The sequence below is a fragment of the Nansenia antarctica genome (assembly GCF_963989245.1).
Source record: "Nansenia antarctica genome assembly, chromosome: 19".
Classification (NCBI taxonomy): Eukaryota; Metazoa; Chordata; class Actinopteri; order Argentiniformes; family Microstomatidae; genus Nansenia; species Nansenia antarctica.
Genome location: NC_137692.1, coordinates 14,114,265 through 14,130,996, shown reverse-complemented (window position 1 = coordinate 14,130,996; position 16,732 = coordinate 14,114,265). Strand labels below are relative to the sequence as shown.

The 16,732-nt window shown below is 41.4% G+C and overlaps 1 protein-coding gene across 2 annotated transcripts in view; it reads right to left on the bottom strand.

The window, feature by feature from the left end:
* LOC308174279 (voltage-gated delayed rectifier potassium channel KCNH1-like) overlaps positions 1 to 16,485 on the bottom strand; it is a gene marked incomplete at both ends in the record, with an annotated part of 71,932 nt that extends 55,447 nt beyond the window's left edge. For both annotated transcript variants that reach the window (XM_080549352.1, XM_080549353.1), the window contains 4 exons: positions 3,241 to 3,369; positions 3,849 to 3,955; positions 11,718 to 11,841; positions 16,413 to 16,485. In XM_080549352.1, the coding sequence (XP_080405478.1) occupies positions 3,241 to 3,369; positions 3,849 to 3,955; positions 11,718 to 11,841; positions 16,413 to 16,485 (433 nt within the window). The remainder of the gene's footprint in view (positions 1 to 3,240; positions 3,370 to 3,848; positions 3,956 to 11,717; positions 11,842 to 16,412) is intronic.
* Between the last annotated feature and the right edge of the window lie 247 nt (positions 16,486 to 16,732).

The following is a 16,732-nucleotide window of genomic DNA, read 5'->3' as shown; positions in this document are numbered from 1 at the left end:
ATTGGTAATGGTGCAGTACAATTGACAATGTCGTCGTGAGAGAAGCACATGTGGCATGAAACCCATTTGCAACCCATAAGCTTTATAGTGTGCATCTACGTAGGCCTATATCTTTACATATTTTAATTTGAGTCCAAGGAGGATCAATGAGGGTGTGTATCCGCACGTCACTTTCGAATGCAAGAAATGTTATAAGACTTGATAAAGGCTTCTCTTAGCCGACATGTGCTGAATTCACTGTGTGAATGTCGCAGGGATTATAGTTTATGAATGAATGAGAATGAATGAGAATGTTTATTTTGGTCCCTTATACAATTCATAATACATATATAAAAAATGTACACAGTCACAATGCGTAACACCAGGACCAAAAAGGTGTAGGCTGAAGCCATGGCTTATTGCGCCTACCCTTGTTACATGTATGTTTTTTTCCCCCCCCATGAGTGCATAATCAAAACATTGAAACTTTTCTAAACAAAATTTCACTTACGCATCTTAACAGAAAACTCAAAAGTACCAAACAAAAAAACTGTATTAATGCGCCTACCCTTTTTACATTAGTGCATAATCAAGACATAGAAACATTTATAAACAAAACTTTACTTACGCATGTTAACTAAAAGTTCAAAAATACCAAACAAAAACTATATTTATACCTCTGTTTTATACTTGTTAATCATCTTGTTTTTTAGTAATTTTTAAAATCCTTTTAGTGTACTACACATTTAATTTATATAGGCCTACAATAATTTATAAACTCCCCAACTGAGATTCACACATTTGAATAGAAGCAGAGCAGAGGTACAGTTACAATGGGAGGGGGAGTGGGAGGGAGAGGCAGAGGGGACTCGCTCACACAGTCACAATAAGCAAGAGAGGTGCACTCCTCCCAAATAGACAATGACATTATGATAAATAATGTAAGAACAAAACATGATCACATGATATCATTTGATTTGTTCCATGTTTTAACGAAAATCAAGTTTTAGCTAACAGCTGATGGTTTCCCGACCCATGTGTATCCACATGCCACTTTCGAGCGCAAAGGTTCGATCGTTAGTAGTGGGGTAGTGGTGGTCTAGTGGATAGTGAGTTGGTGGTCTAGTGGTGGTCTAGTGGATAGTGAGTTGGACTTGTGATCGGAAGGTTGTGAGTTCAAATCCCGCCTGAAACCACACCACTACTAGTGTGCCCTTGAGTAAGGCACTTAGCCCTCAGTTACTCCAGGGGGACTGTCCCTGTAATTCGTAATTGTAAGTCGCTTTGGATTAAAAGCGTCTGCTAAATGGCAAAATTAAATTAAAATTAAAAATGTATTATTAAAATTAATTATAATTAATAAATTATCGTTACCATTCAAATTGATTGGTGATAGCTATTCCAACACCTCCCCAGTACATCATTTAGCATTTGAATAGAATGCCGAGCTCTGAAGGCTGCAGGGCGTGGGGAGTGGGGTGGCTGTAGCCTATTCTGCCCACTTAAGTCCAGATGTTCATGGACATGGACAAATAGAGATAAAAAAAGCTATCAAAAAGCTATCAAAAAGACATTTAATTGCACACAGCTACACTTTGACCAGTGAAGACCTGCTTGTAAACAGAGAACGCAATGCCTAATTTACATATAATAACAACAGGAACAAAACATGTTCTTGAACATTCGTCAAGAATGAAAGAATGAAGGCTGTATTACAATAAACATTAGAATAAACGCACAGTAACTATAAAGCGCATATTGCATTGTGCAGCACTCTCGCTCAGGAACATATGAACATATTGATTATAGTTAACCCATACTGCATGAGTCGTTGTATTATTCCCTTCTCACGAAATACAGTAGCCTACGTCCCTGTATTTGAGTGATAGCTGTAGCCTGCGCGTGGGGCAGGATCACGCAAATGGAATAGAATGTAACATTTGAATAGAATGCCTTTGCTGAGAGCGGGCGTCACATGGTACCTTTAGCTAAGCGAAAGAGCATGATGAACATTTCCCCCGCTGTGACACCGAATCCATCTTGAATGCAATCAAAAAGCTATCAAAAAGACATTTCACTGCACACAGCAACTTTGACCAGTGAAAACCTGACACCCTGGACTCCTTCAAACTAGCCCTCAAAACTCATCTGTTCTCCAAGGCCTTTGGCCCCTAGTCATTGTTTCAGTTTTGTTTTGTTTATTTTCTGTTTTGTCTGTCCGATCATTCCCCTGTAAAGCGTCCTTGGGCTTTTTGAAAGGCGTTATATAAATTAAAGTTATTATTATTATTTATTATTAATAGCTGTATTTCCATAAAATGACAAGTGAATTTTAAGCAACTTTTTCAATGTTCACAAAACGAAAATGCAAATCATGAGAGAGTTGAGATGAGAGTTGAGTGCACCTCATCCACTGACTCTCAATACCGCGGCCCCCCACAGGGCTGTCTGCTCAGTCCCCTGTTGTTCACCCACGACTGTGTTGTCATGCACAGCTCCAACAACATCATCAAGTTGACTTATTATGACAGCACCATGGTGGGTCTGATCTCCAACAATAACGAGGTAGCCTATAGGGATGAGATTAATATCCTGGCAGGAGGCTGCCTACAAGTCCTTGCCTGTTCTATCCTGTGGATTATCAAGTAAAGCGGCCATTTTGCCTTTCAACTTCATTCTTTCATCTAGTCTCCTCCCTGCTCCTAGACTTACACAATCTTCAGAAAGCATCCGTGATAGAAAATAGATCCTAATTTGTGATTCATGCTTTCTATGGGACTGCTACTTATGTTGCAAAACCAGGAAAACTCAATATATTGTGCATTGTTTAGTTACTGTTGTTTGAAGTCACTTTTAAAACGAGTTATAGGCACTGTTAAGTTTGCACAGTTGTGGGTCAAGCACTCATTTTGTTTCATGTGAAATGTGAGTTACTCAGCTGGCTGGATCACTGAACAATCTATGCTAGTTTTCGTGTACAATTCCAAACTAAATAAGGGCTGCAAATTCAACTATCAGAGTCCTTTGCTAGTTTAAAAGTCATGTAACTAAGAAATTCGCTGGAGAGAAAAACATGAAAAATGTTACAAATGTTACAAATGTTACAAATGTAGTAACCAAGGTAACGCTATCACAGCATATTTTAGCCAGCCTACTTTTTGATCTATCCCATGACTGCTTGCGAGATATCAGACAGATCAGTGTAGACAAAATCGTATTTTATCATATTCGTAAGATAATGCATCTTTTGTGGACACTCACCTTTGGTGGAGTCATCTTCGATAGGCTGTTTAAAGGCTGTGATGTCACTAAATGTGCATAGAAACAGCACCACTTTCTCCTGTTCATTGCGTATGGGAGCAATTTTCACAAAGAACCACACAGGTGTCCCTGGGACCAGAGAAGCGGTATGTTAAACACCCCCAAAATGATATTGAACAGTTACATTTAAATAAAAACACATCACTGCTTGACCACTGAAACAGACTTGGTACTCTTTGGTTCCATCTAGTTATCACTGATGTTTAATTAATTGACGTAATATCAGAAAGTACCCTTGTGACTAAATATTAATAAGTAATAAGTAAATACTAAGCCATCACTCAAATAAGTTAGAGTTTGAATTAAATTATACAGTATGTATCAGCAGCTACATGATGGATCTCTCTCTGTCATGATCGATCAACTAAGTCAACACCAGTGGAACCAGTAAAGTAAAGTGCCACAAAGACTCATTTAACTGGAAACCAATCATGACACTACCACGGTTTTCTAATTGTCAGCACATGGCAGAAAAATATTCCAAGCAGCTTGTACACATTCATTTGAGACATTTGCCTGATTCGAGGCCTTACTGTTATGATACTTACTGTTCTTCTTGTACATGAGTATTTCAAATGAATTCATCTCATAGTTCTCGAACGTGAGCCGCACTTTCTCACTCGTCTCCTTGTCTGTGAGCTCCCCGTACATGAAGCTGGAAAACACAAAGTAAATGGTAAATGGACTGCACTTATATAGCGTCTTTTTTGCTGCTCCAAAGCGCTTTACCACGGCCTCTCATTCACCCATTCACACACACACATTCACACACCAATGGCGGCAAGCTACCATGCAAGGCGCTGGCCCGCTCACTGGGAGCAATTTTGGGGTTCAGTGTCTTGCCCAAGGACACTTCGACATGTGGCCAGCTAGGGCTCGAACCGCAGATCTGCCGACCATGTGATCATTAGGCGGTGACTCTACCTCCTGCACCATAACCGCCCACAAAGCAAATAATAATATTCTCCTTTTGATGTCCCTGTCATAAAAGGACAAGTACTTCAGTAGATAACTTAGCAGGTAGAGCAGATATAGTTAGAGTGCATGTCTAAACCAATTGAAGTGTTCTCAGGAACAGTGGTTTGAACACTAGTCCCATGGAGGTCCATGTGAGACACTCTGACTTTTCCTTAAATGTCTGGGATTTCTTTTGCCATAATAGTGTTGTTACAATAAAAAAAATCACACATAGTAAAACAACCTTGAAGCATTTCCATCATAACTACAGCTTATTTTGATAACCAGCTATCTCGTGTCACCAACACGGCTGCTCCCACCATATGTGACACATTCTAATGCTTTGGTCCTCATATCTGGATCAGACTTTTCTTTAGAAAAATGTGAACACATTTTCCCGTTGTTGAAAATCAATGACACATCGCTAGTCAACTAACACAGCTTGTTTTGTGAGCATGCTAACAATGTAAAGTAGTGTTATATAGTTAACTAGGTAGCAGTGGGGATTGCTCACCGAATCCATTGCATTGCAGTATTTTGGCTAAACTAGCGCGTTTGTGTTGTGATTCTCAACAATGTTGAAACGGAGTTCCGTGTTTCAAAAGAAAAAGACTAGAACGTGTCACATATGTTTTACCCTCATCATGGTGAATTGAAACAGATTTTTACCCATTGGGTTGAAATGTGTTTACCCATTGAAATGGGGTTGAAATGGGTTTACCCCTTTCAACCGTAATGGTGATATCAGCAACATAGACCAATAGACAATAACCATTATTTGCATGATCAAAGTGATTACATGTCAATAGAAGCCTGCGCAGAAGACGAGACAACGTTATGTCGACTCTGTAACTCCGGGTACCCTGACTAACGAGGGCCTGGAGCTTCTAGTGTTAAGAGCATGCTTGTGCTTGATCTTGATCTCAATCGCAACGTACGCCAATGTGTGAGTGAGTCAATGAGTGAGCAAAACAATTCACTCACCACCCAAAACATTTTGTCATGTGGTGATCACTGAACTGCCGTGCTTGTGCACCTGTGGATTAAATCGCTAGCACTCTTGCTTGGGTGAATCCTAAACATATCTGAAGTCACTCCCTCCCCTACAGTATCTAATCTCTCCCCTGGACTCTACCAACACTTCCGTTGAAAACACATTGTCACCACGTTAGAGGTTTGTCCCCGTGGGCCGCATGGGCTGTCAGGCAGTGAGACGGTTGACGGAGACAGAGATGACAGCTTGTCAGGGGACTCTTCCGTCCCTCGGTCTCATGTTGATTTAATATCAAATTGTCAAATCCCTAATCCACCATGATTACACAAGCACGGGTGTGACGTGGAGACAGGTCCGTTGTTCAATCGTAGCAGATTTGCACTTTTTTGCACTGCACTGTCAGATATGCATTTGATTTGCACCACAACATACCCCGATTGACACTTTTGGAAAAACAGCAGTGCAGAATTTTATGCTGATACTCTATGCTGTTGTCAGATATAATTTGCACATCTGTGGATGCAGAAAAGCCACTATCTCAAATGATCAATTTATTGTTTGATGCAATGCTTCATACGTCTAAATTGCAGTTTCATAATGTTCCAAAGCTTTTGTAATGGCGGTATCCTCCCAACCCCATCAGTACTAATAAAGCTGCTTGTTACACCAACCCGAAGGAACAGTCTGATCTGGCATGTCTAAAAATAACACTAGAGTGTGCTTATTACTGTGAAATACAGGGTTATTCTAATGAGACTGTAAGTATGTCTTTTGGTGCTGTGAGGACGGAATAAGTCCCTTTTGACAGGAACACACCGAGCTCTGACAGGGCATCTCCCTCCTAGCCGGTGCTGTAGCTTGCTAGACTGATGATTTCCCAGCTACCAAGATGTGATTACCTGTATGCTATAGAAGTACCGTATATGTGGAAAGCAATCAGTTGATTCCAAGTACATTCCAGTCTTCCAGGCTGATTTCACAGACCCAGATTAAGCCTACCGATAGGCTCATGTTCAGTAGACGCTTTTTATCAAATTTTTATCAGATTTACCACACAAGGCCATGACATGCCCTGGAGAAGACAGCCTCCTTTCTATGCTGCTATCTGCAGTCAGATATTTTAGCAAGTGCAACATGGTATGATAGGCTATGCGATATTCTATGATAAGATGTAGAGTACACAGACTATTGTCAGCTTTTGCCTCTGAAACCATTCAAAATGATCCAGAAGTGCAAAAAATGTTTATGTATACACTGTACACATCAAGTCATCTGTAACACTTGTTTTCACTTGTCTTTCAATTATTAACTGTATTTAAGCCACTGTTAGCCATTCATAAGCATTAACACATGACAGGGGATACATTAACAGCCGATACTCGTGACGTTACAATTATAATGTTCTATCTCCATTTTTGTCAAAATTGTGTTTTTTACATAACCTGATCCATTAGGTGTTTATTAATGCCTGTGTGGTGTTATTTTTAAAATGTTGACATTTTTGAGTTAGTAATTCATAAAATACAAAGGTTCCATCTCACAAAACATAATGGAATGTAAAAACTTTGACGCTCAATATCTCTGAACTACCCTAAACGGAGATATAACCTTATAATTCCAAGCTCACGATCTGTAGACTTCTGGAAGAGACTGCATGTTGAGTGTGTTACTGCCAGAAGTGTGCAGATATCAGCTGCACACCCTGGAGTGTGTTAATGTGTTTATAACATCAGATCCCACCATTGTTTTGCAAGGATTTCCCCCTTGATTCTTCAAAAGATCTGAAGAGTGTGGATATTCTTGTTCTGCACAGCTTGACACCTTTGAATTCTGCAGAGTTAATATTCTACGTAATTATAGTTTGCTCAAAATGCTCCTACATATAGGCTGTAATAACCCCTAACTTTGTGACAGGCATATTCGGCTATAGTTGCTTGCTAAAAACATTGTCTCTAGCAACCAGGTAGTCCATAAATATGTCTTCCTGGAGTTCACAACTTCGCTTCTTCTGATGTGTGGATCCTTCCAGTTAAAGTATAACATGTCTAGCCTAGAATAAAAATTACAAGTTTAATATGCCAACATATGAATACTATTACTTTTTCCCATTTAACCAACTAGTTAGTCAGTTGCATTCATTGTAAAGAAGTAACCTTTCGTGGGAAAGAAAGGTAGCTAGCTATAACAGCCAGATAGCATCCTCCTCTATACAGTCCTATGGATGGATAGATTCGGATACAAGCCACATTATGTATTAAAATCCTTCTTTCACAATATCAGACCAACAGTCTTATGAGCGTTAACTAGAGAATGACTGAACAGCGTTGTTGTCGCAAAAACCTTCATGGCATGCCATGATGGCAGCTGCATAAACTTGAATAGTCCCCGCCGCTAGCCCTTTGTCAAACAGTGACTGCAAGAAGCAGAGGAACGTTTTCGACCCAGCAACAGACTGGGTCAACGTCTCGGTCCTCACACCGTTGTATAAACATCCGCCAACGTGATGCATATCCCTTTGCAGTGGATTGCGCGCACGCTGATGGTCTGAATGACAGTGTCTAATAGAACCCTGCACCCTAAAAGGCTCCACTCAATAACCAAGCCATGAGAGGGCCCCCCATCACCGGTGGTCCTTTCACCAAACCTCTGGCTTGGGAGAGCCTCATCCTGTTGATGAGGTATGGGCCATGGGCCCTCTACCAACATCTCCATCAGCTCCGTAAACCATGGGGCTCTGGTGGCGGTCAGGGGCTATAAGAATTAACTCCAGCCTCTCAAATCTCACTCGTGCCAATAGTGGGAGGATAGGTGTCTGGGGTGGAAATGCACATAGCAGGACCCTTGGCCAACGGGTGATGTGCGAAGGCATTGACCCCCCAATGGCGGCTTGTCCTGCTCGTGTGGAGAGATCCAAAGGCGACACTGATCATCGGTCCATGATGCAAACAGATCCATTTCCTGCTCGCCTGAACTGCGCCCAAATCAGAGAGACAATGGAGGGTTCTGGAAGAGCTGTACAACACACGCTGTCTCAGGAAGGCCTCCAAGATCTCCAGGGACCCAACCCACCCTGGGTACGAACACTTTACCCGGCTGCCCTCGAAAAGGCGGTACAGGACCATGGCCGCAAGGACAAACAGACTGAAGAACAGCTTCTACCCCAGGGCCATCCAGGCCCTGAACACAGCAAAGACCTAGGTTCTGGGCCCTGGACAGTCTGGACGGATTGATGGCAGCTGCTGGACTGAAAAAATCAGGTGTAGTGCTGAGGCACAAATATGTACATTTCAAGCCTGCAAACTGCGACACTTTAAATGAATGTGCAATAACACTATGTGCAATATGACAACCCTAGTCGTCTATCTGTACAGTATAGTATAGTGGATAGTGTACATAGCCTTTATTTATGTAAACCAGCTCCTTCCCTTCTTGTGTTTTTTTTAAAGTTTTTTTTTCTTTCCTAACACCAGGGGAGCCACCCCTCCTAAATTTCGTTGTTTGGTACCTGTACTATAGCAATGACAATAAAGACCATTCATTCATTAATTCATTCATTCATTCATAAGGCTCCAATCGTCCTCTCTCGGGCCTCCCTGTGACATCAGATCTGCTCCTTCGTTGAGCAGGCCTGGGATGTGGAGAGCTTTCAGTGAGCTCAGGTGTGGGACAGGCCCACAACCACACTTCTGTTGCTAAAATGCATATCCGCCCTCAGTGGTTCTAGCGCTGCTTGCATGCATTTGGAGAAGGCCCGAGGAGAAAGCGCAAAGTACTCGAAAGGCATGTACGTGTACATTTCCCCTGGAAGGCAAACCACAGAACTTTTCTGTGCCTTTCTGCCATTGGCACATGCAAATACACGTCCTTCAGATGCTATGCTGACTCTGTAGTCACCCTGCTGTATACATGACAGGAGGTGTCTTGTTGTCAACATTCGAAAGCAGTGTCTCACCACACTCTCGTTGAGGATTCTCAAGTCCAGTACGGTCTTATTCCCCCCGTTTTCTGTGGAACAAGGAAATAAGGGGAGTACAAGCCCATGTCCCACTGATGTCTGGGGACTAGAACCACGGCGCCCTTTGCCAGCAGATTCAGCAATCTCCTCCCGGAGTACGTAAGCATGTCTTCACCGGAGAGGGCAAAACAGTCTCTTTCACTTCCCTGAAGGAGGGAGGAGGAGGCTGAATGAACTGTAATGCATATCCCCTTCTCAACGCCTCTGTCTAGCCAGCCTGACAGAGCGCATGTCCTCTCTCGCCACTCTCCGTAATGCAAAGAAAGTGGCCGAGCTGCCGGTTGCGGCGCAGCTGACAGGAAATTCTTGAGAGAAATTCCCTGACCCCGGCCACTGCTGCGCACAGAGACGGTGGAACAGCTCAAGGCGAACAGCTCTCTTCAAAAGGGATGGGTCTCCTGACACAGTGATGGCTTGGCAACAGAGGCATTCGCTGCATCAGGCTCATGTCTGACAGGCAGAGAGCCGGCCACACACTGATAAGATGGGCCAGCCTCTGCTAGACATGGGGTGGTTGTTGGTATTAAAACCGACATACCATGGGGTGCTTAGGTGGTGTAGCGGGTTAAGCGTTGACCATGTAACCGCAGGGTCCCCGGTTCGATTCCGGCCGGGGACATATCCTGCATGTCATCCCTCCTCTCTCTCTCACCCATCCTTCCTGTCTAAATCTCTACTGTATCTGTCAATAAAATGAAAAATATGAGTGGGACTGCCCCACTCAGAAAAAAATTAAAACCGACATACCTAGCCGCTTCCTTGAGCATGCTTCGAGCATGTTCAAGAGTGAGACACTCTGTCTGTGTCAGGGCAGGGGTAATGCACATGGGAAGGATGGAATTATCTGCCTTTCTCGTAAGAGAGTAAATGGGGATCTGTGTCCCTCTTTTACCTCTTTATGAGGAACAGTAAATGAAAAAGAGAAAGGGGGCAGGGTCGTTTTGGACCCCACCGCCAGTCATTCCCTCTTTTTCTTCTTCGCACTCCCTCCTCCACGCCAGCAGGGCCGGCCCAAGATATAAGCAGACTAATAAGCGGCCGCTTAGGGCCACAAACACTAGAGCCACACTTAAAAATATATATATAGAGAGAGATTATTTTTTTTTTTGGACTGATGTTGGATGGTGGTGAAAAGATGGATAGCTATAGTTTCTACAGTAGCCTGTTGTTTTGTTGTTAACATAGTTAACCATTTTAAAGTGTTCACTTTGTTTATTTGGATTTTTTTGCTTTCATATTGATTGTTCATTGCAATCATTTGACGGGAAGATCATTCTGTTGTTTTTCATTTTCTTTTTAAGTTATTTTGTCTGAGTGAGGCAGTTCCACTCATATTTTTCTTTTTATTGACAGAGACAGTAGAGATTTTGACAGGAAGGATGGGTGAAAGAGAGAGAAGGGATGACATGCAGGATATGTTCACGGCCAGAATCGAACCGGGAACTCTGCGGTTACATGGTCAACGCTTAACCGGATACACCACCTAAGAGCCCCTCAGTTTTTCATTTTAATGTACTTCTTCATCCATGGGCATCATAGCTATTATATGACCCACTTTCAAAAAATGATTAGTTTAGTAATAACAAGTCTCCCTCACTTTTACCATGTAAAAAATCAGTCATCGTCATCATCATCATAATCATCATCATCATCATCATCGGTCTATCCATTCTGCGCTCTTTTCAGAGCACTGTGTCAGTGCTTCATTGTCAAATCCATTCCCCTTGCTTATTGACAGAATGCCCAAATCAATGAAATTCCAAACCACATTTTCACTGCTACCTTGCACCCAGGTAGATTTTCACACAGCACGTAGGCACACACATACACACCAGCGTGCCACTAAGCTTAGCTAGTCAGTGATGCCAAGATGCCAGGTAGCTGAGTTAAAGTGGGTTACACTGTCACCACAAAATGTTCAGGAAATTGTTAACTTACCAAAAATCAAAACTTGGCATTTAACTAAATGTTTGTATTTTGTCTGCCTGCTGCTTATAGCCTTCTTGTTTTTGTTAGAAAGTCTCTACACTGACTGACAGCAGCCTTGCTGTTCGGTTAGCTAACATTAAGTTTAACATTAGCAAAGAGGAGGAGGGAGGCTAGTTTTACTGTAGAGTAGACTGGTCTGGGTGACTGTGGCGCAGGAGGTAGAGCCGGTGTCTAATGATTGCAAGGTCGGCAGATCGGTGGTTCAAACCCCGGCTCTATAAAAGTCAGTTAATTTACTATTTGGTCTACTCTGTTAAACATTTTCTGGGGGAGAACCCCCAGACACCGCTTTCATTGTCCCACGCCCTTGTACATCATACAGTATTAAGCTATGATGGGGGACCAAAGTCAAAGAGCTTATCTAGGGAAGTAAACAATCTGGTGGACTGGTAAACACATGTGTGGTAGCACGACACTATTTGCTCAGTGTGGCCAGAGATAGAAAGTAGAAAGCCACTGTACCTGCAGGTGCTGCTCTTCTGCATGACTTCTGCCCTGTGGTAACCAGACAGCTTGCAAAAGCCATCGTTGCTGTAGACGATGGGCCAGTCCACGATCTGAGCGTTTCCCAGAACAAAATTGGTATCTGTCAAAGAATAGGAACAAAAAGAGAATAAAGCAACACACTTGGCATCTTAAGTTTACCCACTCTTGGTATTTGCACATTATGAGAGGTGGGGGTGGGATTGGGAGTGTCGGGTTGAAGTCAATTCCATGTTAATTCAGTGAAATCAAAGATAAACTAAAATTACAATTCACAAATTGAAAAAAGAAATCACACTGGGAAATAATAATAGGCACATGTTCAAATTTGTGAGTTGAATTTCAACGACTTCCTGAACTTAAATGGTGTTGACACCAGCCCTGGGGGCGACAGTCATCTCACAATGGAAGCCACTGCACTGTGACAACAGAAGAAGGAAAGCAGCAGAGTCCTTCACATACGGGTACTTGACTCAGTCTCAGCTTACCCTGGATGCTGAGTAAGCACTGCATGTGGGGAGGGTTATAGAAGTATCACTTGAAGGGGTACACATAAGACTGTCATAATGCCAAAAAAAGGCATTAAATGGCACCAGGGCACCATTTTGACAACACAAAGGAAAGGATACTAATTAGTATCAAAAGAGATCCTATTACTCCCAAACCTTGCAACTGTATTTGAAACCTCTTATTTGACAACCTTCATGAGAAGGTCGCATAGTATGCTGGATTCAATCAGATTATTTCGAGGTGCAGATAGGCAATGCACACAATACATGGCACTTGTTTTGAAGTAAGAGCCAAGTTGAGTATTTGAAGGCATATGGTCTTACTTGGCAGCTGTGCCACTCTGTCAAATTAGCACTGTCAAATTGTCCCCTGGTTTTATTAGCATAGCACTTATGATTAAGGGCTGAATTTACAAAATCATTCTCATAAAGAATGCATTCCTCTGTGATAACTTTAACGATTGTTATATGTTAACAAATGTTATTAAATTGTAAAATGAAGTGAAGTTTTTTTTCTAAACAAGGTTTCAAAAAATATTACATAATGTAATACCCCTTCAGATTCCTGGCTGGTGAAATTCAAACACGCCAAAGAAACGTCTGTCTCAGTCACAGATTTACTTAAAGGATGGTTCGATATTTTAAAGACTTGTACACTGTGTGTATTTCCTGGTACTGGCACTGTTGTGGAACAATCCCAAGTGTTTTTTTTACGTGTAAATATTTGTGCTATTGACATTTCCCTCCTTTAGAGTTTCTAAATGGACATTTGCCTACTCTATAGAACAGGAGGCTATACAGTACTTGCCCTAAAAGCTTCCATTTGAGTGAGCCGAGTGCGGCCAGCAGCAGCTATAATCACCAAATATCAAATATATGTACATACTGTAAGTGTAAAACATACATCTGGATAGTTCTACAACCGTGCCAATACCAGGAAAACCTGGTACAAGATGAACAATAGTGAACCATCTCTTACGTACTTACTTACTACACTGCTGTGCTGACAAAAGTGTTTCTATGCAGCTACATAAGCAGTGACACACATCATATTTGTATGAATAACAGGCTCGTTGTAAAATCCAACAATACATGACCTAATATGATGGGGATCAAATGAAGCTTTGATCTGTTCGCAAACAATTGACCTAGTGAACCTACTCAGCTACAAAGTGAAGACAACCATGACCTGCAGGTTCAATTCAAGAGGGCTCACTGCATGCCCACAATTAAACAGAACATGTTTGATTGAGGATTGGAGTTCCACCACATTTCGTACCAGAGAGATGATATAGTGTGATCCAATTATCACATCAAACCCCAAAGTCAATCTGGATAGAATACTTAGTGACAGCACACAACGGAGACATACATTCCAAGCTATACATTGCTAATGTGTGGTGCTGTACACAGCCTGGGTCAATCTGACCCGCTATACTATGTATTCTGCATGTTGTAGGTGAATGAGACACTCAAATCATCTGAAACACACGCACATGCTCACACACACACACACACACACACACACACACACAGACATGCACACCTGCCCGCATACGCATACCGGCCCACACACACACACACACACACACACACACACACACACACACACACACACACACACACACACACACACACACACACGCACACACACACACACACACACACCTCTTGAAAGTAGGTTGGCTCTCATACATGTAGACCCCCATTAAGATTTAATGGAATCCTTTAAAAACGTATCATCAGTTCCCTCAAGTATTGCAGCTGTAAACATCTGGGGTGCTTACACACACACACACACACACACACACACACACACACACACACACACACACATACACGCACAGGAAACAACAGGGAGTGCCTATAATAAAGATATATTTTTAATATTAAGTCAAGGAGAGTTGTTGGGAACTAAACACTGCGTTGCATTGTTCCATCCATTACGTTTTATGAAGGATGAGCTTGCCATATACTACACTATACTAGTGTCCTCAAAAAGAAAAAATAGAATGGGAAAAAAAATGAAAATACACAAACCACATACGCTACTACCCTCGAAATGAAGACAAGTATAACACTATTGATACAAACACAACCACAGTATGAAAGTGTAGAAGGAAGTTCCATGCCAATAATTGTTATTTCACAAGGTTATAACGATGAAGCTGTTGCAGCTGAGTAGCTAAGCATTATTCAATGTCCCTAACCATTCCAAATATTTTTGACGTGTGTGTTGTGGGTGGGTGAAACAGATGAAGGATATGTTAGAAGTTGATTAAGTGCTTTGTAAATTAACAGCAATTGGAATAGAACAACGTACATAGTTCTGTACAAACAGGTAGAGAGGGAGATCAGAGAGAACACATATAAGCATCACTCTGAAGCTGGGAGGATACCTGTCTGTCTATGTGATAATGTCCAAACTGAAAAGTTAAAACAGAAAAATGGTTAAGTTAAAACAGAAAAGGTAACAGAGACAAACCTGTTTAAACAAATGGTTGTTTCATTGAGTGATTTGGTTGCTGCTTTGCAACCAACATTTCACATGATGACATGTTGAGATTATATTAGACTGAAAGAGATAGTTCAATCTAAAATGACATTTCTGTGATAAGCCACATACCTTCACAGCAGTCCATACAAGAATAAACATTTTAAATCCTGTTCTTTTAGCACCTTACGCTTCTACATTTTCCAATATAATGGATGTGGAAAATGTTGATCACAGATTTTGTGGTTGTTGGTTGAACTATCTCTTTGAAGGATATCATGTGTAGGCTAACTGCAAAATTCATACAACACAATTGAGATTGAGCAGATATAGGTATGACCTTGTCTCAATCCATCATACGTGTGCACTCATCCACCCCACATCTTCAATGAATCTGTTCTGTCCACACATAAATGCAAATAATCCATTCATTCCTATGATGATGGTCTCTTGGTAACAAGGTCCTTAATCGGTTGAAAGTGTTCATTCATCTGATGGTCTCTGGGCTACTACTAAATCCATTAACCGAAGAATGATTAAGCACAAACATAGAATTAACAACTTTACTGTACATCTCTCCTCGACCAAACCTATGCATTAGTTTAGAAAGACGTATTGATAATTAGAGTTGTGCAAAATAAATCATAATAAATGTTAATAAATTATGTAAATAAAAGTTGATGCATTGATATCAGATACTGTAATGGCTCATGGATCAAATACATGTCATGATGTAATTGGAGTAAAGGACTTACTTGAATTGAGTCCAATCTTATCTCGAGTTAATAGCTACAATCTATCAATTTCACGAACAGTGAATTAGCCTATTAAAACCACCCCGTGAGATCACATAAAATCGGTGCTATACTTATAGTGACAATCATCGTTTGATAATTTACATTCTTATACTGGCAATACGTTCACCAGTAGCTACTGAGACAATTATCTCAAAAGTTTCCAAAGTGATTGCCTGTCATTAAGAGAATAATGTAGGTCAATACAGAAGGTGTATTATGGAACGCTATAGTTGAGTAATATAAGAGGGATCAGGGATGTCTAGAGCGCAGTGAAGCTCAATGCAGAGACGCTCAGACGGTCTATCTCTATCCTCTGAAAACATGTATTGGCTCTATCCTATGAAACAAATAAAGCAGCATGCTATTTGTGGAACCATCTTAATCTAATTCCACAAGCTTTCTAACCAGTTTATGAATTGAAACTGTTTACATTTGTGTATAAGGGTTCATACATTTCCCAGATGATCCCATTTCGAAATACGAATGGAATTTCCCCTTGTAAATATAGAAAATAATATTAACTTAGCCTATACAATGTTTATGATTGGCTACCATGCAAGCCACTGAGTTCTCCACGTTCAATGTCGTTACAGTGTGTGTATTTCAACAGACCTACAACTGATTTCAACGAGATGGGAAAATAAGTTAATTGTCGTTATCTTACTTTTTTTTTATCGCGGTTTCGTTAAATAGCCTATATTTTCACAGATTAGTGACCCTCGCATTCCTATGCGTTAGATATGCTTCATGTCATTATATATATATATATATATATGATATATAATAGCCTATATATATATATATAATCATGAAAGTTAATGCGAAACTCCTCTATAAGTATTCCCATACATTATTATAAGAGGCTAATCCTTACCGTTAGACCGTCTGACAATATTCTCTAAGAAAGTGTTCTGAGGGGCTACAAGTCCTCTGCGTCCTCCGGCCATCCTGGCTCGTCATTCAGCAGTCCTCCGTGGGTGGGACCACTCGGTAAGGCTTGGATGCTGTAACTATCCGCAGAGCGATTAGGCTACTCCTGACAGCTGTCTTCATGGTCTCCTCTCTCCGTACTGAGATTAGGCTGAGGGTTCACCCAGCAGACTTCTCTCTCCACCTGCAAACGGTGATCCCTCTGTTGAGCGGTGGCCAGGACGTGTGATGCGCTCTGCACTCCGCATCCAGGTTCTCTCCTCC